The 27,421-nt window shown below is 46.7% G+C and overlaps 2 protein-coding genes across 14 annotated transcripts in view; one reads left to right on the plus strand and one right to left on the minus strand.

Moving 5' to 3' along the window:
• Nucleotides 1-3,662: 3,662 nt before the first annotated feature.
• On the minus strand, nt 3,663-10,874 carry RGS9BP (regulator of G protein signaling 9 binding protein). Its single transcript, XM_067720463.1, has one exon. It carries the CDS (start codon nt 9,974-9,976, stop codon nt 9,263-9,265), a length of 714 nt encoding a protein of 237 aa, XP_067576564.1. The 5' UTR covers nt 9,977-10,874; the 3' UTR covers nt 3,663-9,262.
• Nucleotides 10,875-11,007: 133 nt separating this feature from the next.
• Nucleotides 11,008-27,421, plus strand: part of ANKRD27 (ankyrin repeat domain 27) — a 53,743-nt gene continuing 37,329 nt past the window's right edge. For 8 of the 13 annotated variants that reach the window (XM_067720448.1, XM_067720449.1, XM_067720442.1 and 5 more), the window contains exons 1-4: nt 11,008-11,165; nt 18,682-18,819; nt 20,046-20,118; nt 20,274-20,405. In XM_067720448.1, the coding sequence (XP_067576549.1) occupies nt 20,304-20,405 (102 nt within the window). In that variant the 5' untranslated portion in view covers nt 11,008-11,165; nt 18,682-18,819; nt 20,046-20,118; nt 20,274-20,303. Of the gene's footprint in view, nt 11,166-11,281; nt 11,413-18,681; nt 18,820-20,045; nt 20,119-20,273; nt 20,406-27,421 lie in introns of those variants that run through there. The other 5 variants (XM_067720444.1, XM_067720445.1, XM_067720443.1 and 2 more) reach the window with 5 other exon arrangements.

The following is a 27,421-nucleotide window of genomic DNA, read 5'->3' on the forward strand; positions in this document are numbered from 1 at the left end:
CCCTCACTCAGGACACTCGGACCAAGAGCAGGAATGCTTATGATTGCACAATGACCTGTCGAGGTAAAAGTGCGATGCAAACCTAGGTCTGGTGACACCTATCCGACCAAAACCCGAGAACTAGGACTTTCTCGATTAAACAAAGAGGGTTTGTTTCCTTTGGCGGGGGGGTGGGGTAGGGGTGGATGGGGGGGCGTCCAAGGGCTAGGTGTCCGAGCTTTGCAATGAAAAACTGATGCATGAACCAGATACCAAATTACAAATTTCACACTGCACAGTCTGAGTGTGAAAGGTCCTCCTTGAATCCCCAGACAAGCTCCCATCTTGTGATCTGGACACCTTTTATTGTCAGGGCACCTGGGACCACCTTAAGCATCTTAGGTCACTGGATAATTTCCACTTTCATGGGAGAATTTTAATCCAAGCCTAGAGATGGAAATTTTGCTCTGCTCCACCTTTAGAAAGAGCCTGTTAAAGCACTCTTCTCTTTTATAGCGCCTTATCCGTTACTAACGGTTTCTCCACAATAGCTGTTATAGTTGATCACCCATTTGTTATGTGTCCGGATATGCATATAGACTATTGTTGAGCCTCATTTTCAAACTATCATTTTAATGTGGGATATTCCCTGGGGGAGAATCCAGAGAGGGCAACAGTAGTATTTAGGTTGATTTTTGTTGGCATCATTTTCTAAAGATGCAGATCCCTGTGTACTGACCGCATCCCAGAAACAGGAAACAAGACCACATGTTTAGAAAAACACACAGAGGCCAAGGGAGAACACATGTACTGGCAGGTTGGGGGAGGGGGGTGGAGTCTGCCAAATTTCATCCATCTTGAGTCTCTGCATAATCCACAGTTAGGGACCCCTCCCTTACCTGCTTTCCCACTGCATGGCTCTCTGCTCTGAGACAATCATTTCACAATCTATTGTGGAGTCTAGGATGGCACCCTGGAGCCTGTGTTTTTAACAATCCCCCAACTTCTCCAGGTGAGTTCAGTGCTTTAAGCCATGGGAAGCCATAAAAGGTGGTGACATGATTAAGTTCATATCTTCAAAGGTCACCCTGACAACAGCCTGATGACTCAACTGGATGGGGCTGTTCTGGAGGCCCGTGGAACGTGCTGGGGAAGAAATGGTGAGGGTCTAAACTAGGAGAGTGGCTGTGAAGAGGGGGTGAGGTGGGAGGAAGGGAATGATTCACCAGAGAGTATTTAGGAGGTAGACTTGAGGTAACGTGGTAATTGGTTGAATATGCAGAGCAAGGGAAAAGAAGGAGTTAAAGTTTTAGCTTGGGAGGTTGAAAACTCGGTGGCTTCAAACAATGAACATTTATTATCTCACAGTTTCTGTGGATCAAGATTTCAAGAGCATCTTAGCTGGGTTGTTCTGTCTCAGTATTTCACATGAGACTGGTGAGCATGTCAGCTGGGGCTTGGTTAGGGGCTGAGGGATCCATTTCTACAATGTCTCACTCATATGGCCGTTGGCCAGAGGCCTCAGTTCCTCACCATATTGGCCTCTCCATAGTGCTGCTTGGATGTCTTTGAGACATGGTAGTTAATGATCCAAGAGAGTGGAAGGAAGAAGTCATGATGCATTTCCTGACTTAGCCTCAGGAGTCACATTCCATCACTTCCACAGTATCCTATTGTTACACTGGTCAGCTCTATTCCGTGTGAGAGGGGACTACATGAAAACACCAGGTGGTAGGGATCATTGGTGGTCATCTTGGAGGCTGCTACCACAGTGGATAAAAAAACCATCAAAGCATTAGGAGAAAACAGGTAAATTCCTCTATAGTCTTTGACTCAAAATCTAGAAGCATAAGGGAAAAGATTGATCAATTTGACACACTGTGCGTATTTATAACTTTATTATGACAGAAGACACCATAAGAAAGTCCAAGATACAATAAACTGAGAAAATATCTCTAATGCCTATCACAAAGGACTGAGAAGAAAAAACCTCCAGTTGTGTAGAAAATGGGCAAGAGATATGGAAAGACGGTTGTGATTTATGTAAGGTCACACGTGCAGCCAGTGTTGTTTGGAATCTGTCTCCAGACCTGTTGGCGTGTCCTCCAAGTGTCCTGCTCCGCCCTGTTCTGCCAGGGGCACAGTGCCAGCTACTCCAGGCCTGACAGTAAGTGCACACAACCATCCCCTGCTAGGGCTAGCAGTTACCATGTGCCACTTGATCACAAGAGTTGAGTCATTTTGTTTATGACAACAGTTGCTTACTTCAGAGAAGGACACTTGACTCTTGGTTCTTATGTTCCACTGGTCTGGTCTTCCCCAGCTATCTTTACAATAAGAAATGTTCTTATTTGATTAGAACATGCATGATCCCGAAAGAAAAAAAAACAACTTTCCAAACGTCATATTGTTTCTTACCCATAGCTCCAAGTGGACTTTTATTTCAATCTCTACTTCATTGAGCCCAAATTCATTTCTGTTATCCATTATTTATCACGTTTTTCAGTGGAAAAAGAAAGGAAGAGAATGCGGGGGCTAGCCATGGAGAGATGACTTCAGCTTGGAGAATCCACTGTAGCAGGAGAGTTTGTTCAGCGTGCCTAGAAACGAAGGCACGTCACTGCAGTTAAATGGAATTCACCTATGAATGACCAGCAACATCCAGTGCACCAAGAATCATCACATAAAAACGATTTCTCAAAAGGTTTTTTGAAAAGGGTTTAAAAAAGGTGCACAATATGTTTTCTCAAAAATGCATAGATTCCACTTAGGTGACATTCTGGAAAAGGCAACACCGTAGGGACGGAAATCAGATCAGTGGTTGCCAGATCCTGGGGTGAGAGGAAAGGATCGCCTACAGAGGACATGGGGGAACTCTTGGGTGGTGATGAAAACATTCTAGATTGCAGCGGTGGATACATGGTTGTACATATCTGTCAAAACTCAAAACTGCACACCTAAGAAGGGTGAATGTTACTGTATTTAAATTATACCTCAATAAGTCTGACTTTAAAAATGTACAGATTCCAACTTCTAGATCAACCTGAATTTCCCTCTGTAACCTTGACCTTTTTATTACATACCTTCTTTCGTTGACAAGTTTATCTAGTTTTAATCTTCAAAATGATTTCCAGCCGATTTTACCTAAGTTATAGAAAGTTAATGTTTTCATATATATTGCTTCTTTTGTCCAACCGTCCCATTTTAGGCAGCCAACATTTATTGAGCCCCGTGCCTGCAAAAAGTCTTCTCTCAATATCCCTATGAAGTATATCCTTTTATTACTCCCATTGTAAGGATGAGGAAATTGAGGTCAGGGAGATTAATGAAAATCTTCAATAAGAATGGATCCGGGGCTTCCCTGGTGGCGCAGTGGTTGAGAGTCTGCCTGCCGATGCAGGGGAAACGGGTTCGTGCCCCGGTCCGGGAAGATCCCGTATGCCGCGGAGCGGCTGGGCCCGTGAGCCATGGCCGCTGAGCCTGCGCGTCCGGAGCCTGTGCTCCGCAACGGGAGAGGCCACGACAGTGAGAGGCCCGCGTAACACAAAAAAAAAAAAAAAAAAAAAAAAAGAATGGATCTGAACTCAGGGGTACCCTATTCCATAGTCAGTGCTCCTAACCTCGATGCTATTCTGTCTTGATGCTGCATTTCAAAACGTGCTTCTGATTCCCTGCAGGTAAGATGCCAAAAGTTTTGCTTTGCCTGTTTGTGGCGCCTGGCGGGGTGGGGGAGGGGATGTGTGTTCTGAAATTGTTTCTCATTATAAATGAGACCCTGTTAAAATTTATATTTTAATAACTAATAATTTCTAGATGATAAGAGCATTCAAACTTTTATTGTAAAAACAATATAACAATATTAAATAAAAATATATTGAAAAAATACCATTCATAATTCCACCACCTTTACATTTTCATTTCTGTATATTTCCTCTTAGATCTTCTCTATGCGCCTAACACATACCTACAGACAAAGGACATTCAAATTTGCTTTCTGACAACAGCATGTTAGAAGGACTCTTGAAAATCATTTTGCCAACAGGAGTTCTCATTTGGCTTGTTTACGTTTGTCATATAAGCCTTAAGTTTATAACATTCTAAACTGAAACACCAAAGAAGCAGGATGCCCAAGATCTCACAGTACTGCAATGAAAACACCCACAATCCTCTGTGTAATGAGATGAAAATAAGTAAATGAAAGAGAGGAATGCTTTTCCAGAAATCCATCTTGTGCTCATGGACAGAGAGCTGCAGCATGTGGTCAGTTCCTGCACCTTCGGTCAGTTCCTAAGAGCCAAAGAAACAGTATTTGAACATGACTTTGATCTACAGTGACCACAGCCAAAGATTGTTTATGTGGAGACCTACTATTCTTCCTGGATTCCATCCTGCATTAAAAGATGAGTATAATTGTATTGTAGAAAAGCACCTGGAGATATATAATCCTGGAGTCTTTCTGAACATCTCTTTATGTAATGAAATCTGTGAAGGGTAAATATGTTGATCAGGATATTCACTTCAATTTAAATGTGCATGAAGAAGATTAAGAATATCTTAAAAACTTGTAAGAGTTGCGCTTCCCTGGTGGCGCCGTGGTTGAGCGTCCGCCTGCCGATGCAGCGGACGCGGGTTCGTGCCCCGGTCTGGGAAAATCCCACATGCCTCTGAGCGGCTAGGACCGTGAGCCACGGCCGCTGAGCCTGCACGTCTGTAGCCTGTGCTCCGCAACGGGAGAGGCCACAACAGTGAGAGGCCCGCGTACCGCCAAAAAAAAAAAAAAAAAAAGGAGTTGATAGCTGAATCATTTGAGGGTGCCTTTTTCAACTAAGTTATAAATGCTGCACGTTATCTTTAATTTTTAATTATTAATAGCCATTTAGTTAGACAAGTTATTCAAACAGTAGACACGGAGCATTTAATTCCAACTAGGATCTGTTGCCATATACAAAACAGCCCCTGCTGTGCTCATTTCCCCAAATCAGGCAGCCAATGCAATTATACTTCTGAGGGCACCAGGTCAGTTACAGAACAGGATTCTCTTAGACTCCATGACAAATGATGGGATTTCACATCTGTAATTTACCAGAATCAGTTTAGATTGCTGGGTAAAACAAACTGTTGAATAAACACTAGGCTTTCTTGGACTCAGACTTAAGAGTCTGAATTTAAATTCCTAATCTAATTTAAACACTATAAGTAAGTAGCATTTATACAAATTTGCTTTTAAGTCCAGACACTAATTCTGATGTGGACTAAAATCGCAGTAAGCTTACTTCATTCTGATTTTTAAAATTCATATGGAATTTTACCAACAGACTAATTTTAGACAAACTAAGATTCCATTTCCATATGCACCAAAACCAAAAATGACAACCCCCTCCCCACCAAACCCCCAAACAAAACAACCCTTTTTCGTTTAACTGCATTCTATTAAATGTTTTAAGCCCTGGAAGGGAACTTTGAGTTAATCATTTGCCCCCCCCCCCCCCATTTCAAAGATGAGGGAAGTGAGGCACAGGGAGGTCAGTGACTTGTCTGGGGTACTCAGAGAGAAAGGCAGAGCCCTGCCCATCACAGCTGGTCCCACGTTGCAGGAGGAGGCATTCCCCAAAGGAAAGCAGAGGCCACTGCTAAAGCACTTTTGTTTCTTAGCCTGCCTTGCAGGATCACACTTTGGGGCTTGTACCCTTCACAAACATTCATTACAGAACAGAGAACTGCATTCTGAGAAGTAACTGTGTAGCTAAAAATGTATCAATGTGCACATTGAAAAGGAAAATGCAGCATGATCAGGGTCCTCATGCAAACTAGAACTCTCTTCAACCCAAACGGCTTTTTAGTCATTGGACAGCACACATCTCTTATGTAGCTTATTGTAAACCTTAGGTAAATTGTGAAGTTTATGCTCTAATTTGACTTACCAAAAATATTTTCCCTTGTGGCATTTAAAAGCATACATTCTTAGAGAACAGGAAAAAAGAATTTGCCAGGCATATTTTTCTTCTACAAACATTATCGTGTTTTCTGTTTTTTTCTAATAGGAATAGTTGAAAGTTCCCGTGATAAGTGCCTTGGCATTCCAAGTTCTTGTCTTCTCAGTATCAGATAAAGCTGTGCTATTTTCCTAAAAGAGAAGCCAGGCATGTTCTCTCTTACAGGTATTAACTTTACAAGAGATTTATAATAGCACTTAACTTTTGAGGTAAATATCTATCCTTTAATTTGTACCTTTAATTTAGGAAAGTAGACTCTAACACTGACCATTATCATATATACCCTATATTAAATATTTGTAATTTTTTAATCACTTGTATCATGGTATAATATCATAACAAATATTTTTAGAAAATTAATGACTTTGATATCCAACATCTACATTGAATCAGGCTTCTACCAGAAAGCAACCTCTTGAATTATACATAGAAATGACAGCAGGGAGATATTGCTGTTATTGAGCAGCCTATTGCTCAAGCAGAAAGTGATTTTGCTTACATCATATAGCAAAAGTCCTATTAGGCAATGTTATAACTCCAAATAATGCCAAATATTACAAATGCTTAACATTTTCAAAGAGTTGTATAGGTTAACATGTCCACAGGATAAATATGTTTATTGTAATTCAGCTTTTTTGGTGTGTGTGCAATACTTTATCACTAAGTTCAGTGAGCAGAGGATTCTCAGAATCAGGTACACATCTGATTGCACATATAAGTAAATACTCAAGGATGTGCCAAGTGGGTGGAAAGAGCGAAAACAAGAATTTTGCTTGTCCCAATTGATCTCTATGGATTACACAACTTCCATGCTTGATCTTAGCCAAAAGGCAGAGAAGCAATGGATTACACAACTTCTGATGGGTTGTTTCTTTAATACATTCTGATGAATCATGACCCAAAACTCGTTGACAAGGACAAAGAATCACAGTTTTAGAGACAACAGAATATATTTAGGGATATTTTCCAACACTGGGTCACAATATGCCCCAGCCTCTTTTTTTTTTTTTAAAGATTTAATTTTATTTATTTTTGGTTGCATTGGGTCTTCGTTGTGGTGCGCGGGCTTCTCATTGTGGTGGCTACTCTTGTTGCGGAGCACAGGCTCTAGGCGCGAGGGCTTCAGTAGTTGCAGCACTCGGGCTCAGTAGTTGTGGTCCACAGGCTCTAGAGCACAGGCTCACTAGTTATGGCGCACGGGCTTAGTTGCTCCACAGCACATGGGATCTTCCTGCACCAGGGATCAAACCCGTGTCCCCTGCAATGCAGGTGGATTCTTATCCACTGAGCCACCAGGGAAGTCCCCCCAGCCTCCCCTTACCTGAAAGAAAAGAGACTTTGGGGAAGGTGACAGAGATTCTGTGTTGTGTTGCATGTGGGATGAGGAAGAGGGGAGTTAGGAAACTTTCTGTGTCATTTCTGAAGGTACCCTGGGAAGGCAGGTGTAAAAAGAATTTGACATGGCCCAATTCAGTCACCCAGATCGGATGAAGCAGAAGGAGTTCCTTTTATTAGTTGTTGTTATAGAACTCTTAATCGGCTTAAGACTTCTGGGTCTTTTAAAACCATTATCACAGAAACACACAAACAGATCCTCTGCTTTCACTATCTACAGTACTGGAATCTGTGTGCTCAGGAGGAGTGGGAGTGGGAGTGGGTGATCAAGGCTGGGAGAGGGTGGCCCGTCGGACTGGGTGCCCAGACAGCACTACTGCTGCTATTTGCTTCTGACCCTTGACCCTCCAAACTGCCCTTGTGAAAACTTGCCGATTCCCTCCTCCTAGTCCCCTTTCTCACTTCTGGGGTGAAAAAGAGAGAGAAAAAAAAAAAATCCGTGTCACTTTTCAGCCAAACCAATCTCTGGGTTTTATTCCAAACTACCTTCAGAGTTAAACGCATCTGTTTTCTCAGCCTTACTTCCCCAACAAGGCTCTCTCTGATCCACAGGTGGGAGCTCAGTGCTCAGGCAAATTCAGGCAGTGCTCAGGCAAATTCTAGCCTGGGACCTAAGGTGTTTACCACATTTCCTTATTTACTGCCACAAAGAGGCTAGGGCCACCTAACTTCTGTCATCTACATCTGTGGTTCCAGTAGTTTATGCTATGATCTCCTGCCTTAAGAAGATAGATTTTAAAAATAGGTGGAGATGTATGTTTAGCAATCTAAGTATATAAGTAAAGACACTGTGTATGACTCATTGGCACCCGTATGAATTCGTGGCCAAATGTCCTTTATAAAAAAAACACAGCTTTGACAGTACACAATGTGGCTACAGGATTTTTCTAACAAATGATTTTTTTTTTAATCTCCTTAAATTTGAAGTTAAAGCTGTTATGTTCTAACCCAGTCTCAGGGCTAATTGGCTCAAGACCTCTGTGCCCAGTGATGCCCCACTTGACCCTCTCAGGGGGCAGTGTCCAGGTCAGGGAGCTGTGCAGCTCCCTCCAAAGCCAGCTCTCCTACTGGCCAGCAAGCAAATTCCAAGGGATAGATAGGATTAAGGGCTCCAAAGAGGATTCCCCAGCCCTCCCCCAAAGGAGGATAAAAACTCTAGTCTAGTTCTGGAACAAAAATAAGCCCCAGCTAAGGAGAAAGTGCCTGTTTAGATAGCCGGTGGCCCTTCCCAAAGCTTGCACCCCTTCCAGACTGACTGGGCAGAGCCCTTTTCAATAGGCAAGGGTGTGCAGAAGTGTGTAATCGTGTGCTAAAAGAAAGCACGTTGCATGAACTTCTATTTGTACACTCTCCTAAGCTTAGGCCCCAAAGGATTAAGGTAATAAAAACTGCTTACCTCTTATTGCAATTTGTTTTCTCGTCTAGAAAAGAAACCCAACACACACACACACACAGGCCAAAACACACTTCATTTCACCTCACCCTCTTTCCAAACTGCCCCACTCGGAGAATGGGAATCACCGGCAGGGGTGGGGACACCAAGCTCAGACTCAGTGTAAACACGCCCCGGCAGCACAGGCGGTATTAACTCGGAGGAATCTCCGCTCACTACGAATGGTTTTCTATTAATAGGGGATAAAGCTCCTGCATACATTAGCGGTAATGACCCGGTGGCCCGCGCAAAATTAACTCCTCCCGGGCCATCAAGAGGAAGCCATGTTCTGCCCAGGCAGATGTGTGCTTGAAACGCGCGTATAAACATACACGTACACACGCAGGGTTTTAGAACCGCTCCCCTTAAACATGCCAGATCCCACTCTCATCCCTAGTCCTGGCGGTTGCAGATGTTCTCCGAGGGGTGTCTCCGGGTAGCGAGGAGGTCGTTCGCGTATGGGTCAACTCAGCTTCGCCACACACACGGCCAAGGCCACAGCCGCCAGCAGCACGGCGCTGAAGATGGTGGCGGCCAGGGCCTTGCTCGGGTCGCAGGGCCCCATGCGCTGCTCTACGGACACACAGCGCATCGAGGAGACGCCGGCGCTGGGCCTGGCCAGGAGCTCGGCGCCTGCCGCCTGCCGGGCCTGCACCGTCCAGCGGGGCACGTTGACCTTCATCTCCATATCGTGGATCATCTCGCCCACCTGAAGGATCTCCCGCTCCAGCTGGTGAAGGTCTTCCACGTCGAAGCCGCGCTCCGCCTCGTGCCGCAGGCTGCGGGCGCTCAAGGCGCGCGCCGCTACGTTCGCTGCGCCGCCTTCCACCCCGGTACGCACGAGCGGCCGCAGCGGCTTATTCAGCGGGAACTCGGTGCCCAAGGTCAGCGCACGCCGCATGTCCGCTTCCAGCAGGTCCAGGCAGCTAGAGAAGGCCACCCAGAGGCGCTCGAACTCGGCACGTTCCTCAGCGCCCAGGCCCCGGTCGCGCAGCGGAGGTGTCAGTCGGCCGCGGATGGCCATCGCCAGCTCTTGCGCCTTCTGGCGCGTCTTCTGCAGCTCCTCTCGCAGGTTCTGCGAGTCCGCGGAGCCGCCGATGGTCAGTACCAGGTGGTGGTAGCATGCAGTCGCCTTATTGAGCGCGTCCAGTAGTGCCTTGCACTCCTCCTTCGCCATGGCGCTGCTCTCCGGCGCCGTCCGGCCGCCTGCGCCCCTCTCAGCCTCACGCCCTCAGCGCAGCAGGACACAGCCAGCCCCGACGGCGTCCCCTGGCCAGGCGGCCCGAGCACTCCTCATGGCCTGAGAGGAGCTAGCCACTGCCGCTGCTGTCTACAGAGCCGCTCAGGATCCACGACGTGCGCTTCCGCGGACTCGGCGCGGAGAGAGAGCCCCGTTAGCTGTTTCCCGTCCCCTCGTCCATCCTCCCCAGGTGCGCTCCTAGTCACACGCCGAATCTCTGCGCAGTCCTCGCCTCCACGGTAGCCACCCGCGAAGCCCAGGTTGCGGTCGCCATCCTCCTCCGGTGCAGTCGCCAGGGCTAGCCGGCCGCGGAGCCGCGCCCTCCGCCTTAGCTGCTGCCAAGGGCGGCCGGGTAGGGTTTCTTAGGATCCGCCCACCCCCTCCCGTCCTCGCTGGGCGCTTTCATCCCCTGGACCAGGGATAGGCGGGGCCCCACGCGGGAGGTCACGTGTAGGTCCCCCATCTCCCCCTCCGCACCCCATTACGGTCTGGAATATTAGCGCTCGTCAGATCCAATCCTCTGTTTTACGGAAGGGGAAACTGAGGCTCGATAAAAAAAAAAAGGGGGCTAAGATCACGCCACGTCCATGCAAGTGAAGGGGCTAGAACCCAGGTACCCTGACTCTTAGACCCTGCCAGCGACGGGAGTGGTATGCCTCGTAGGATTGGGCACCTCCGTCTCCCAAAACGAGCAGTAAAGGGCGATCTGCGGGGCGGGACGGCTCCCAAAATCTCCCCTTCCTAGACCAGCCCGCTTTCCAGCAACAGAGCTTGGACCCCACCCCTTGGATCAGATCTGCTCTCGGCCCCGCCCCCTCCCGTTCCGGGCACGCGCAGTCGGTGGCTCTGGGCTGGTCCAGCCTGAGTAGGAAGTGCTGTGTGCCTCCTGAGCCCCACCCCCGGCTGGGCGGACTCAATGATTGCTCTGCGCACGCGTCACTCTGAATAAAGACGACCTCTCATTGGGCTGACCAGAGATCTTGAGGCGCGGCTCCGCCCGACGGGGGTGGGCGGTGGAGCAGATCTGCGGCGTTGGGGTGGTGGGCCTGAGGTCTGAACCGAGGGGCCGGGAGGGGGTCGGCGCCGCTCTGGGAAGAGCGGGGAGTGAAACTATGTAGCCTTTTAAGTAAGTGTCCTCCCTCCTGTCTCCTCCCGTGCCCTCCTTCCCTCGGGACTGCTGCGCCTCGGGGCCCAGAGGCCGGGCGGGGCCCCGGAGCTGGAAGGGGGAGGGGCTCTTTCCTTTCCTCAGCCGGCGCCCCAAGCTGGGCTGGCGGTCTCCGGGCGGCTTCCAGGGCCCCGGCCCATCGCCGGGTGGACTCCCCCGCCCGGGCTCTCCGGCTCCTGTCCTCAGCCGGGCTCGCTCTGCCCCTCTGGTGTGTTTGCGGGGCTAGGGGTGGGGTTGGCGAAGCATGTGCCCTCTGACTCTCGCGGCTCCAGGGCAGGTCAGCAGGTCCGGAATCCCGGGAGCTCAGACTTGGGGCAGCACTGTCGTTCACGGGCTGGGTGGCCTCCGCGGTTTAAGGGAGGCCTGGCGGGGCGGGTGGAGGGGAGGGTGGGGGTGGGGGTCCGGAGCATCGGGTCGAGCTGTCGTGGTCCCCGCGGTAATAAAAGCGCGGGGGAGAGAGGAGGGAATCCCTGCTAGCCTGCCTCTCATGGGGCGGGGTCTCGTCTTCCTGCTGGGTAAAGATTTCTCCAGGAAAACTATGAAGCACCAAGAGGTGTTCCGGACTCTGGGTCTGTTCACTTCTTTTCGTTGAAAATGGACTGCCCGTAGGCTCGAGAGGAAGGCCGTGCCGCTCTGGCCGACTCTGGAGGTGCTGGGGACGTGGGCACTCGCGGCCCGTGCAGGGCCACGGGAGCAAGTGGCGCGTCTTCATTGAGGATTTAGGACATTCAGGGAATGAGGGGCAGGGGAGACTGTAGGGACTACTAGTTTGCCATGCGAGCTGGAATTTTCCAAGTCTGTGGGTTTTAGGGAGAGAGGCCCCTATTTTGATTAAGTCATGTACCCTTCCACCAGCCCTAGAGAAGAGCGACAGATATTAGCGGGATATTTACATTTCCAGGCCGCCTTGCCGGGCCTGATGTTGAGGCAGCCCCCCGGGGTCCAGAGCGCTAGGTTCAGGGCTCGTTCTCACTCAGCAGTCTGTCCTTTAATTGGTTGTTTCACTGGTGGTTTGTGGCCAGGGTTGGGTGGTACTCTGGCCCTTGGCCATTCTCTGAGGTGGAGGGTCCCAGCCACCTATGGGCCAAATGGGGCCTTGACAGAGGAAGAGTAGTTTTTAGGACAAAATCGGTAAAAGAAGGGAGAGCGCATCTCTTTGGGGAGCTCTGGGGACAGCAGACGGAGATGAAGCTGCAGAGGTGGGCAGGAGGCCAGGAGTGAGAGACCCTCCATGCCATGCAGAGAAGTTGAGAGTTAATCTGGTAGGGAGTGGAGGGGAAGTCATTGAAGAATCCTGCACAGACTTCAGTGTTGGAAAGATCACTTTGTGTCTTTCAGGTGGACAGGTCTGTGGTGAATCAAGAGGCAGGGCCTGTCAGCCTCAGAGGGAGAAGTGCAGGATGGGAGGAGACACAGGTACTTCTCAGGAGCCCTAGTGGCAGGAAAGCAGTTGGGCCGTTGAAGCTGGGTGGACACCTTGGGTGAGTTCTCCTCACCTTGGCTTGTCACCCGAAATAATCCCACCTGCCGGGAGAGCAGCAGTAAGTGTCTGCATAGAGCCTTGGGTCAAGGTTTTGATTGTGCCTCCTTGTGGCTCTTGGACTGTGTTGCCCTCATGAGGGCGGCTGCTGGGGCTTTGCTTTTCGCATGTCTGCCTCTTAGTTAGTGTTTCTGTCAGGGCTGTCCCTCTGTTTATGAAGTGCCAGGATTAGGTGGGTGTCCAGTAACTTCCTCCTTTCCTAGGGGAGCAGGGGAATGTGACCATGCGATGATAGGTACCAGATCTAGAAAGGATTCAGACCCCAAAAATTGGACATGATTTGTCCTGAGGTTGCTTCCACATCCGAGAGACACTGAGCAGTGGTCCTTGGACTTCCTGCCCTCCTGCCCAAAATACTGGCAGGGACGTGGGTGCTGGTGGCTCCCCTGCAATTCTAGGAGCAGGGTGATGGAGTGGCATTCCAAGGGGCAGTTATGCTCCTCCAAACTTCCCCCGCTCTGTGAGTGGTCACAGCCCTCTTCCAGCCCTGAGGCCTTCTCTCCTACCGTGATCCTCCACATTCCAGCAGTCATTGTGTTTAGCCAGCTCTGAGCATGTTCATTTTTCTGGCTTTTGGCCAGTGCCTGCAGGACCGCCTGGGGCCAGCCCCTCACCCTCCCCTGCGTCTGGGCGGTGGATTTCCAGCTTCTGTGACAGATGATCCCTTCCTGGGAGCTTGATCTTTTTCTAACACGTCACTATCATTTTGTTCAAGTGGGGCCAGCAGTTACTGCATGCCTGCAGTGAGCCAGGCAGCGAGGCTGCATAGTGCTTTGAAGAAGAGCTTTGAGAGACATATGGGCAGGAGCCATAGACATTACAGGCCAGAAGGACACAAGTGACGGTAGTGCTACACGTTACATCATAAAATTGCTTCCATTTGGTATTAAACATAGATGGATAAAAAGTTTTCCCTTTTGGCCTTTTCCTTCTGAGTCACAAATTAAGCCAGTTGGAGAATATGCCTGGTTGGGGTCTTTGGTCAGAGCCCTGGCAGGGCAGGAGAAGCCACAGCAGTGAGATTTCAGCAGGGAGTGCATCTCTGGGAGGTGCAGACTTTCCTGGGCTGGATTCTGCTGAGCCAGCCTGCACGCTGTCACCAGATGGTCCCTGACAAGCCAGACTCATCCGGGCTGGCAGGACGGTTGAAGACCACAAAACCGCGAGTGCACACCGCCTCCTAAAATGCCCAGAACCGGTCTGAGGCCTCACTTGGCGGTCTTGTTCAGAGTAACCTCAGATAACTCACATGCAGGGTTATTTGGTATCTCTGACTGACTTCACTGGATTTTCTATAAATCATCCCATCATTTGCACTTAGGAAGGGGTGGAATTTTTTTTTTTTTAAGGAGTTTTATATATGAGGATTCACATGTCTTTCCAGTTTTACAAGGAAAAGTCAGTTTACTTGACATATTATTCAATATTTTAAAATATGAAACCAATTCTTGCAAGTAAACTTGTCAGATTATTTTAAAGCACGTACCCCTATATAAGAATTCAACTCTGGCATTAAGCATTATTACATATTTTTAACACTGGGACAGAAAGGTCGAGAACAGTGCTGGACAGAGGTCTCTGAATCCGTACTCCTGGACAGAGGATCCAGTCATTGGCATCCAGGAGACTGATGCCCAAGAGAGAGCAGATGACTTGGATTGAAAACCAGCCAGCTCCATCTCATTCACGAGCAATGCTTGCTGAGAGTCTTGTGTGTTTACACCATTCATGCAGTTGAACTGAATGTTTTAATGTGGCATTCAGGGCCCTTCCCTTCCCATGCTGCCCCTCTCTGACCTGCTCTGTTTGGATTCTTATTATTTCTCAGAGCTCATTTTCACATCTAGTCAAAAAAAGTTTATTCTTGAGTTTTCTTTGCTCACCAGGAACGTGTTCCCACCTCCTGACCCTTTGGCCCTGCTCTGGTCCCTGCCAAGGATGCCTCCCACACTCCCCACCCCAAACCCTTCCCTGTTGCTCCCTTCTCTATCTCGTCCTTACTTCTCCTGGCACTGTTCTGTTTTTGTTTTATTATTATTATTTTTTTAACTCTTCTTGCTTCCCAGTTAGGTGGTTAGTTCCTCCATCAAAGCCCATCTTGGGGGCAGGGGTGTTGCTGCTCTGCCAGCATCTTGTCTGAGGAGCAAGGAGGAGTGTCCCTTCCCAGCTTTAGTCTGACCTTGTCGCATCCTGTTTCTCATGTGGTTTTTATGTAAGGCATCTTTACTTTTGTGCTCCGCCATGTAGAACCAGCTGTGTCGGGAACTAGGAAGAATTTTGTTTTCTTGTGACTCTGTCCTAGCAAAATTATATTATCCAGTTGTTCTGGTAGAGACTCATAAAAGGATTATCTGGGTTCCAGTAATAATTGAATTCAACAATTCAAATACCTGAATGGTTGCAGAGCTGGGGCCTGTGAAGGGATTATACGTAGCCATTTTCATGCTAGGCTCTTCTCCCTAAGAGGATCTGCAGGGAGCTCAGGGGCCTTCTTTAGGCAGTCCCCAGGATGGCCTGCAGCTAAGACAGCTCAGGCTGGACCAGACCAAGGGAATTTGATGCTGAGCCTGTGTGGCTGTCATGGGGACTTTTCCTTTAGGAGAAATGAAGTGTGGAGTCTGTGCATCTGTGGCTCATGAAATAACCCCTAATCCAGGCATAATTATTTTACATGATGAATGTAGTGGTTAAAGGGATGGGTGTTAGAATAAATTCTGACATCTGTCTAACCTGGAGTTGGCCAGCTGACCCTCAGTTTTTTCATCTGTGACGTGGAGCTAATGATACCTATGGTTATTGTGAGCATTAGTTATAGTTAATTATCTATAGTTATTGTGAACATTAAAATGGGATGAGGATGTATAGATGTCATCACGGTGCCTGACCGAGGATGCTCTCAAATGGTGGCTGTTTTTAACATTAGCTATAAGGAATAGAATTCATAATGCACTTATGCATACTGTTCTGGTGTTTTCCCAAAGAGGTGTTTGGGAATACTGTTACATAATGAGAAAGTAATTCAGTTTTTCACTCATATTTCATTCATCTGATTGTATCAAGGGTAAGTTTACTTGATGCTCTTTAATAGTTGCTAATTTTCTTCTTTTAATGAAGAGAAGAGGCCTCAGGCTCAAGTTCAGAACCTTTGGCAGGCAGTGGTATGTAGCCAGATTTTAAATAATGTCAATTGGATATATAATTTTTAATTTTAAGATGATCTTAATGGGAAGTGATACTATTTTTCATTTAAAGTAGTAATAAGAGTTCTTTTACAAATAAATTTTAAGTGGGAGTAGGTGTTTAAAGGAAAATGTCAAACTTTAACAATAGGGCCATTGTGTACAAGTGTACAGGTTATTTATTGCACAGGTGTCCTGCCTGGGGGAGGAGAGGTGTTGGCAAACTAGGCTGATATATATAGCCTATGAATTGCTTACTAAGCCATGTGCCGTGGCACAGGACTGTACCTACTGGGAAGATGGGGTGCCTTTTTGTAATTCTCACAAAGGCACCATGTGGGCTAGCAGAAAGTGGCAGTACATTGGTGTGCAGTGTAGCAAAAATAGTGAAGGTAGCATGTAAATGGGAATCCTGCAAGACAGGTATTCATATTCTCCATTGTACAGACTAAGATGGAGGCTCGGAGAGGTGAAATGACATGGCTAAAACTCTGACTTCTTTTCTGTGCCCATTTTTCATATTCCTCTCTCACAGTTCAGTAAAACCACATTGATGTATGGTAAGGGGAGCAGACCAGGGGCATTGGAGGCCCCATTCACAACAGGAGCAAATCTATACAGAATATATAAATAATGTCTAATAAAAGTTTTATATGATCTATGATCTTTAATGAAGAAAATTTAATTGGAGGACATAAAAGAGGATGAAGGTGGAAAGACATACCATGTTCATGGATGATAAGATTCATTATTATAAAGACGTTGGCTCTCCAGTCCATAAATTTAGTACAGTTCCAATAAAAATCCCAATAGGAATTTTCATGGAATTGATAAACTGACTCTAGTTCATGTGATATCATAAAGAATTAGGAATAACCAAGTCATTTTGGAGAACAAAGGGAGAGGCCTTCCTCTGTGAGATGTCAAGGCTTATTATGAAGCTGTAGTCATGAAAATGAATGTGGTCTAGCCCTTCCCCATCCAATGTAATAGCTACTACCCACATGAGGCTATTAAGCACTTGAAATGAGGCTAGTATGAATTGAGTAAAATACACATCAAATTTTGAAGAGTTAGTAGAAGTAAAAAGAATGTAAAATATGTCAGTAATTTTGAAGTATTGATCACATGTTGGAAATGTATTTTGGCTGTATTAGGGTAAATAAAATATATAATTTAATTTCACCTTTTTAAAATATGGCTACTAGAAAATTTTAAATGACATGTAATTATGCATAATGTATATGTGATTACCTTTCTCACATAAATTTGTTGGATGGCGCTGGTCAAGACCATTGAAACAGAATAGAGCCCAGAAATAGGCCAAACATATATGGGAACTTGGAGTATGACAAAGGCAGCATTATCAGCTAGTGTGAAAGGGATAAAATATATAAAAGAAGACAATGGGACAGTTGGCTTATGCTCTGGACTGAATGTGTCCCCCCAGCCCCAACCCAAATTCATATGTTGAAGCCCTAATCCTTAATGTGATGGTATTTGGAGATGGGGCTTTGGGTTCTAACTGGGGTTAGATTAGGTCATGAAGATGGGGCCCTAATGATGGAATTAGTCGCCTTACAAAAAGAGGAAGAGACAGGAGAACTCTTTCTCTGCCATGAGGATACAGTGAGAAGGTGGCCATCTATGGTACAGGAAGTGGGCCCTTACCAAGAACCAAATCTACTAGCACCTTGATTTTGGACTTCCCAGTTTCCAGAACTGTGAGGAATAAATGTTTGTTGTTTGAACCCCCCAGTCTATTGTATTTAGTTATCAGAGCCTAAGCAGACCAAGATAGCTTACCTTCAGAAAAAAATTAAATTAGATGCCCAATTTATAGCATATATAAAAATAAAGATGACTTGAAGACCTAAAAATGAAAACCTTTAAGATTCTTAGAAATTACAGGGACTATTTTTGTGGCCTTGGAGTTGGAAAGGATGTGGTTTCAGGTAGCCTTTGCTGCATAACCAACCAGCCCCCAAATTAGTGACTTAAAACTGCTACAGTTTATTATGTCCTATTAATCTGTGGGCTGGCAAGGTGGTTCTGCTAGTCTCACCTGGGCTCACTCATGTGGTTGCATTCAGCTGGTGGGTTGGCTGTCCTCACTGGACTACCTGGGCCTCTCTCTCCCCACATGGGTTTTCATCCCATGGGCTTCTCCATTGCATGGTGGTCTCAGGTTGCCGAACGAATGAGAGTGAAGTTTGCAAGGCCTCTTGAGGTTGATACTCAGAAATCACAGAGCATCAATTCTGTCTGTTGGTTAGTTAAAGCAAATCACAGGGATGGCTTAAATTCAAGGGGCGGGGAAATAGGCTCCACCTTCTCAGAGGGGGAATAGTGAAGTCAGTTTACCAAGGGGCATGCCGAGATGATAGATAGGCTTTCCTTAGATCCCAAAAGCACCGACCAGTAAAGGCAAAGACGGACAAGTTCAGTCACGTTAAAATCAAGTACTTTTTGAGAGAGTGGCATTGACATACATACACTACCAAATGTAAAATAGATAGCTAGTGGAAAGCAGCCGCATAGCACAGGGAGATCAGCTCGGTGCTTTGTGACCACCTAGAGGGGTGGGATAGGGAGGGTGGGAGGGAGACGCAAGAGGGAGGGGATATGGGGATATATGTATATGTATAGCTGATTCACTTTGTTATACAGCAGAAACTAACACAACAATGTAGAGCAATTATACTCCAATAAAGATGTTAAAAAAAAATCAAGCAATTTTATTTCTGAAAACACCCAGTAGGAAAAATGAAGAAACAAGTCACAGATTGGGAGAAGATATTTGCAACATCTTTTGGTGTCCAGATCTGTAAAGAACTACCAATCATAAGAAAAAGGCCAAGAACCCATTAGAAGAGTGGTCAAAAGACATGATAAGGTAATTTATAGAATGTAAGGAAATGATGTTCCACTTCATTAGAGAAATGAAAATTAGAAACAGTGAAATACTATTGTATACTCACTGGCAGAAATGAACTAGCCTGACGTTACTAAGAAGCGTTGGCTAGGATGTGACATGAAGAAGGGAAATGCTCATGGACTTTGCATGGAGGTTGGAAGTGGTCCAGCGTTGTCAGCATCTGGGGAAGGTGCAGGTGGATGCATGCCGCAGTGTCTCTCCTAGCAACATTCCTGGATATGTGCTCCAGGAACACATAAGGGTATAAGAACGTTCATTTTAGCATTGTTTTTAATTCTGAAAATGTGGAAGCAACTTAAGTATAGGATGTTAGATAAATAAATTGTGTCATGTTCACTTAATACTGTACAGCAGAAATTAGTGAATGAATGGGAGCTGTATGGATCAGCACGGCTAGAACTTGAAAACATAGTGGTGATTGAAAAGCATATGTTCCAAACTACTTGTAGTGTGATACCATTTATGTAGATTTTGGAGCGCATAAAACAAGACTTTAGGACTTCTCTGGTGGCGCAGTGGTTAAGAATCTGCCTGCCAATGCAGGGGACATGGGTTCAAGCCCTGGTCCGGGAAGATCCCACATGCCGTGGAGCAACTAAGCCCGTGCGCCACAACTAATTAGCCTGCGCTCTAGAGCCCGCAAGCCACAACTACTGAGCCTGCGTGCCACAACTACTGAAGCCCACACACTTAGAGCCCGTGCTCAGCAACTAGAGAAGCCACCACAATGCGAAGCCCGTGCACCACAACAAAGAGTAGGCCCCGCCCGCCACAACTAGAGAAAGCCTGTGCACAGCAACAAAGACCCAACACAGCCAAAAAATAAATATTTTAAAAAACAAGATTTTATATTATTTATGAATACATGAGTTTAAAAAGGAGTACAAACATGAGCAAGAAGGATACAGAAACCACTTCAGGATAGTGGTTGCCTCTGAAAGGGGAGGAGAGAATGGGATGGGGAGGGGCACATGGGGGATCCAGTCTACTCTGATATACTTTATTTCTGAAAAGAAAATCTGAGGCAAATACGGCAAAGTGGTTAAGATTCGGTAATTCTGGGTGGTAGATTAGCATTATTACTCTATGGTAAAAATATTTCATTAAAAACATGCATATCTTTAAGATGTTATCATTTGGGTCATGTATGATGTTCTAAAAACAGCCATTTTTTACTTTTGCAGTGACTTGGAGTCAAGAAGATTTTCTGAGCATAATTTATACATTTAACCTGTAAAAAAAGTCATCTTGGAATTGGTGGGTTATCTTTGATCTTTCCCGATGGCGTGTTAGGTCTGTAGTGTAGAGTAATATGTGTCAGGGATGCTTTTTAGAAATTGTTAGATCAGGACTTTTATGTGTTAGGTCATTCTGAAAGTGGTCATTTACTGCTTTTTCCTCTCTCGTCCCAGGAGACTCTTTTTGCCCCATCTGAAGTCCATATGGCTCTGTATGATGAGGACCTCCTGAAAAATCCCTTCTATCTGGCTCTTCAAAAGTGGCGTCCTGACTTGTGCAACAAGGTGGCCCAAACCCGTGGCATTGTAAGTGCATCGATCCCGAGGGTGGTCCTTCTCCATGAGGCTTGGACCGAGCAATGCTGACAAGGCCCCAAATATGGTAGACTTCAGTTAAGGTTAGAAGGAGTCAGGTACAGGCCTGCTAAGTGCACCAAGCCCCAGACCATGCTCGGTATGTGAATGAGCAGAGAGGGACCGCCCCAAGCTGCTTCCTCCAGGCAGCCTCCTGGGACTGCACCAGCCCAGGGTGTAATCCTTTCTCTGAACTCTCAGCCCCTGTTGTCACTGGTCTCACCTCTGTTTCTCTTGTTTCCATGGGGACCAGGAGGGCTTCTCCAGGGCAGAAGTCGTATTCCTCCTCGTTTGTGAGATGGGTGCTCACTCCCATAGGATAAGGGAACGTGTATACACACACATGTATGTCACCTTCAAAGGCATTTCCTAAAGAGAAAGGACCGAGAGAACTTTTGTAATAGGGGCCACAACCTCAGAAGCCTAAAGGAGCAGCCAGGGAACAGGAGCAAGAGAAGAGAGAGAAACCATAGTCTGCTGCCTGGAGGGAGGGCAGGCCCTGTGCTGCAGGTCTTTCTGGTTCCCAGATTGGTGAACTTGGCAGGCACCTTACTTACACCGTGGGACACAGCGAGCTGGGTGCCTTTGTGCCACCCATCTGCCTTGGGCCCTCTTCTTTTTCTACGTTGTCCTCTTCTCCTACTTGTGTTCCTGCTTCTCTTGCCATGTGATACGATCTTAGGTGTGTCAGGTGGCTGAGGATTTGAACCAATGGAGAAATCAGTTAACTCGGGTTTCTCTGCAAGCTTGGAACTGGCTTTTCCCCATACCCAGTCCAACTCTCTACCCTCAGAAGCCTGATTTTTTTTCAAGTCCCTTCTTGTTTTTATGATTGGTTTTGTGATTAATATCTTTTTCCCAGAATTTTTTTACTTTGGATTTTAGAAGTCATAAACTTCATTATAAAAAAAACTAGAGAGTAGAGCTGTTTCCAAAGAAGAAAATAAAAATCTCATAAAGCTCACCAGAGGCATTCACTGTCATCCATTCATTTCACAGTAGCTATTAAATGCTGCTGTATGCAAGGCACTATGTTTGATGTGGGGATTCAGCCAAAACCATGAATAGGCATCATGATCTTTACCCTCATGGAGCTGAAATTCTAGTGGGAGAGATGGTCACACTGTGGATACATATTGAGTAATTATGGTAAGTGTCACAGAGAAAAAGTAGAGGAAGCCAAGCCATCATGTTAAATGGGAGGGCCTGACCCAACTTGGGAAATACTTCCTTCCCATCTTTGTTCTATGATATTTAAAAAAAATGTTGTCTAGATAAGAGTGTGTCATCATATGTAACTTTCTCTTTTTAAGATGCTACACTGTGGACCCGCAGTTCTTTCTCAGGAAGCCCTGGGGGACCTGTCTGTCTTGCTCATCACTGTGTTGCCAGCCCGACACTGGGGGGGGCGGGGGGGTGTCGAATGATATGTGATCAGCTTGTACACAGCTCTCTGATTGGCTGATGGTGAGGCAGCAAGGTGGTGTCACAGGGGCTATCAGTCCTTAGGCTCCAAGAGGCCTGGGCTATGTCCTCTAGTAGTTCTTCCATTTGTGTGTGGGGGGGGGGGGGGGCGGGGCGTGGTTCACATCTGCAAAACAGCTCAGGAGATTTGCAGAAAGATGCTTCTTAAGCTGTGTCATCCTGCATTCCAGTGGTGCCCTAGGCCCCTTACTGCAGCCCCCACTGAGATCCATGAGGGGCTGCTTGGGGCCCACACTGGGCAGCACTAGATTTCGGGCCTTCCTTGGCCTCGTTCGGTGGACTCGAGAATCAGCAAGGCCAACTCCTTAGCGCAGGTCAGCTGTGGGAAGGAGCTAGCTCTCGCCATCCTGCTCAGCCTGGCCAGGTGTTGGTGACTAGCCCCTGCCAACTGTTGGCCGTGTGATGGAGCCCCGGCTCATCCCTGTCTAATCTGTTGTAGTGCTCCTTCCGTGTCCGTTGGTTGAATGAAGCAGTAGAGTATCCCAGTGGCCTCTAGAAGAGCACCCATCCTTTCTGCCACTGCTGAAGGACCCACGTGACCTCAGCAGGTGAATGCTGAATTTCCTTCCATGGGGCTTGGCCTTTGGGCCAACTTTGGCGGCCCCTGAATCTTCCCTGGGGATTAGAGTCCTTTAGTGGGCTCTAAAAGTGTGAAGTCACGACTTTTGAATGTGTGTATCCCCAGGGTTAACTGCCTTCCCTCTTCCCCCTGCGAGCCGAGCTTGGGCCCCGCCCTCACACGCCGGCTGAGGGTGGAGGTTGGCGGGCCCCTCACCTGCCCCAGCCCCTCCCCGGGTTTGGCCGCCTTTGATGGGACTACCTCCACGTCCTCCACCATCCGCTCTTTGACTGATCCGTGGAGGCTCCTCTCCCAACGTCCCCCCATTCCAAGCCCAGAGGCCTGTGGCACCCATACACTGCTTCTCATGGTCATCTGTTCTTGTAACCATCCAGCTATTATGCACCGTGGCTTTTTCAGAGCCAGCTGGGCAGGCCTGCTGTACCCCTGGGTCTCTTGTCCATGGAGCTATGGCAAAAGTTCTCTAGGTTTCCCTGGTGGACTGCAGGTGGGTCCATTTGCCTGTAGGAAAAACAAAAATGACAAAAGGGGATTAAATTTGGTCCTTTTATTGTGGCCCTCTAACTATGGGGTACTCAGGCTTCTGAGGGCTAGCCTAAGAACCCAGCAGCAATGGCTTCCACGTTCCAGAGAACTGACTTTCCAGTAAATACCCATACAGCTGAGCTAAGGGTGCTGAGGTCCATATTCTAGTTCTCAGGATTTGTTTAGTATAGATTGAGGTGACAGACATTGAACATCTAGGCACTGTGTTGGGTTTGCAGGGTTACATGGATGAAAGGGGAACACAGCATGCCTTCAGGGAATCCCAGAAACAGGCCATTTGCAGCACAGAGGGATGAGTATTAGGACAGAAGTGGTCATGGGCTCCTGTGGAGTGGATGACCCAGCCTGGTGAGGAGTCAGGAGGGCACCCTGGGGTGATAAGACTAATGCTGCTTCTTGCTTTTATTCTTTCTCTTCTTTAATGATGATTACTTATTTAAAAAATTTTATAAAGGGGCTATAATAAAAAGTTTTATTGTTAAGCTCTGAACTGAGTAGGTCCCTAACTTATGGTCTGCTTGGTCACTGTAAAGTTTGTGTCCTCCACACCGGCTGTTAAAACTCCATGACCTCGGGACTTCCCTGGTGGTGCAGTGGTTAAGAATCTGCCTGCAATGCAGGGGACATGGGTTCGAGCCCTGGTCCGGGAAGATCCCACATGCCGCAGAGCAACTAAGCCCGTGCACCACAACTACTGAGCCTGTGTTCTAGAGCCCCGAGCCACAACTACTGAGCCCGTGAGCCACAACTACTGAAGCTCGCGTGCCTAGAGCCCATGCTCCGCAACAAGAGAAGCCACTGCAATGAGAAGCCCACACACTGCAACGAAGAGTAGCCCCCACTCGCCGCAACTAGAGAAAGCCCGCGTGCAACAACCAAGACCCAATGCAGACAAATAAACAAACAAACAAAAACCAACTCCATGACCTCTGTTCCAGAGGTAGTCTGAACCTCCATCTTACGAGAGCCCCCAGGCACCTGGCCCTGTCTCCGGAGGGTGGCTTCATAGCTGCTCCACCCTACTTCTCCGTGGCTGGCTTCCTCACCCCGGTCTCAGCAGGATCCTGGTGGAGATGGATGGGGCCACAGAGAGCCAGCCCTGGCTTGTGCTTGGAATGAAGTGCCCCGGGCAGCATTGTCTGCCTGAAAACTTTGGGGGAGTCCCTGAAATTGGAGGCCCCCAGTGCACTCAACAGATATTGATTGGCACCTACCGTATGGTGAGCAGTGTGCTTGGTGATGGGGATTCAGTGAAGTAGGAGCCAGTCATGCCTTATTCAAGCTAAGGAGGCGGAGAAGGTGTGTGTAAACAGGCTCACAGAATGCAGTCACAGGTGTGGGGACAGGGGTGGGGTGTCTCTGAAGCACCTCAGAAGTTGCTGGTCCCTTGGAGGCCCTTCCTCAGATGGGACTATGTGACTCTTCGATCCATTGAGCTGGAGTGGGGCAATCCCTTGGCCTGCGTAAACATCCCCTAGGCCTGGTTCATGCTGTCCCCTGGCCTGGGGCCAACCCTCGGGTTTCCAAGATCTTTCTGTGTTCACGGCTGCCTTGAGGCCACCTAGGAACCTTGAGGCCGTTTCTCAGTTCTGGCTCATACCTGAGGCCTCCCGTTTCTTTCTTTAAGTTGCACTTTCATTAACATTTAAAATTTTTATGTTTTTCTCCCCCATTTCTCATTCCATATCTGCTACCACCAAGCCCATTCAGGACCTTTGCACATGCTTTCTTCTGACAAAAATGTTCTTCCCTTAGATCTTTAGTTGGTGGTTCCTTCTCTTCATCCATTCCTTGCTCAAAAGCTACTTCCTCAGAGACCTCTGTAACCACTCTACCTGAGTTAGCGAACCCTTGCCCCACTCCAGTCATTCTCTGTCCTGATATTCTGCTTTATTTTCTGCATAGAACTTACTGATATATGGAATATGTGTTTTATTATTCAGAAATCTCTATCCTCCACTTAGAACGTAATGTCCATGAGGACAAAGCACCATATCTCCAACAGTGCCCAGTGTCATGAATATTGAATGAAGAAAAAACAGAAAAACCAAACTAAATTTTAATAATTAGTTGAATAAAGTTGGCTATCTGAAAAATTTTTTTAAATTATTATGTTTAATTTCAAACATGTACAGGTGGAACAAATCATGCAATGCACCCCACGCCCCCATCACTCAACTTCCGCAGTGCCCAGCTCAGATGCCAGCATATCTCACTTCTATCCCTGCTGCCCTCTCCCCTTAGCCAGGGGACCATTTTGAAGCAAATTCCAGAAAATTATATAAGGTAGTCATGTGATTTCATCTGTAAATATGTAGGAATGTAGTTTTAAATGATAAGGACTTAAAAAAGTAATCACATACCATTATCACAGCTAAAAAATTCTTCAGTATCTCCTTACTGTTGTGAAATGTCTAGTCACTGTTCAAATTTCCCAGATTATCTCATAATTTTTTGTTTGTTTTCCAGTTGGTTTGTTTAAATCAGAATCCAAAGGTGATCCACACATTATTCTGGATTGGTAGGCCTTTTTTAAAAAAATTGAAGTATAGTTGATTTACAGTATTATGTTAGTTTTAGGTGATTGAGCAAAGTGATTGAGTTATATATATATATTATATATATATATATTTTTTCAGTTATATATATATATATATTTTATATATATATAAATGTTATATATATATATTTTTTGTTTTATATATATATTTTGAGTTATATATATATATTTTTTTTTCAGATTCTTTTCCATTATAGGTTATTATATATATATTTTATATAGGTTATATATATATATTTTATATATATATAAAAGTTATATATATATATTTTTTGTTATATATATATATTTTTTGTTATATATTTATATTTTTTTTGAGTTATATATATATATATTTTTTCAGATTCTTTTCCATTATAGGTTATTACAAGATATTGAATATAGTTCCCTGTGCTATACAGTAAATTCTTGTTGCTTGGTATGCCTTTTAAATCTCTTTTCCTCCTAACTTTCTTGAGCTAAACTTTGAAAAGAACAACTAAACTGTACCTACTCAGTGTGTAAAACTGGATCCATTTTGACATGTGTGTAGACTTGTGAAATCATCACCACAGTCTGTTTTTTTAACTATAAGCCCCACTTTCCTCGTTTTCCTTCTTTGCTCACAATTCAAGTATCAAGGTCATTCATCCTGTAGTTTCCTGCCTTCTGGCTTGTGCCGGTTGCAGTCCTGTGGTGGTGTTTACCATGGTCCTCTGGTCTCTGTATTTCCTGAACTTGGTAGTTAAGTCTAGCTCTGGGTCTGATTCAGTCTTGATTTTTTGCAGAGAGGCAAGCCCACTTCATAGACAGTTGTGATCTTCCATCAACGAGGGCCTCCCTTTTCTGCCGTGAGCAATTGGCGTATCCCTCGTGGGGAGAGCAGCTCTTTCTGACCTGCCTGAGGAAGCTCCTAATGACAGCTGCTCTTGAAGGCCCCAGAGTTTCGTGGTGTCTTCACAGAGGAAACTCCAGCATATGCTGGGCTGTGCTCCCTGCTCCCAGCACTGGCCTCCAGGAGGCCACAGGACTGGGCTGTGGTGAGGTGGGGAACAGGAGGTTGAGTCCTGGCTCTGTCACTCACTGGCTGCGTGCCCCTGGACAAGTTGCTGCACTTCCTTGAGCCTCGGTTTCCTTGTCTGTCCAGTGGGGATAGTGCAGAAGCTGCTTGCCTTGCGCCAGGCTGCTTTAGGACCTGGGGCTCTGAGGGACATCACCACTTTGGTCGTCGTCTCCCAGGTGCACTTGAATCTGAGAGATTCCTCTTAAACGTGAGTCCTTGGGCCGAGCACAGATACACGTGTGGTTGCCTTTGCTGTGTTGAGCAAAGAAGCTGGTGCCCGGTCAACATGGTGGCCACGGTGGGACCAAAATTCACGTTTCAGGTTGAGGCTGCCCCAGAGACACAGTCTGGCACCTGAGACATCTCTGGTGGAGGTGGCAGCCTGCAATAGGAAACTGTATTTCTGTGGCTGGTAAAACAAACTGTGATCACAGTTCAGCTTAAAAAAGCATAGAAAGAAGATGGGAAGGAAACTGTCTTCATTGTGCTGCGTTTATCATTCAGGTGGTGGGATGCCGTGCGATTTTTTAGTTTCACTTTTCTGTACTTTTCAAACTATCGTTTCTTCATCTGGAATCATTCCTGAGCCTGCTGAGGACAGAGGGGGCCCCTGGGGTAGCTGCAGGGAGGGCCCAGCGGGGTGGGAGTGAGCCCTCCGGTCTGAGGCCCCGGGATGGGGGAGGCGTGTGCTTCCTCCCTCGGCTGGGTGGGGGCCTCAGCTTCCATCACAGTGGCAACAGATCAGCTGCTGCCCC

Source organism: Pseudorca crassidens, chromosome 20 (genome assembly GCF_039906515.1).
Source record: "Pseudorca crassidens isolate mPseCra1 chromosome 20, mPseCra1.hap1, whole genome shotgun sequence".
NCBI classification, from domain to species: domain Eukaryota; kingdom Metazoa; phylum Chordata; class Mammalia; order Artiodactyla; family Delphinidae; genus Pseudorca; species Pseudorca crassidens.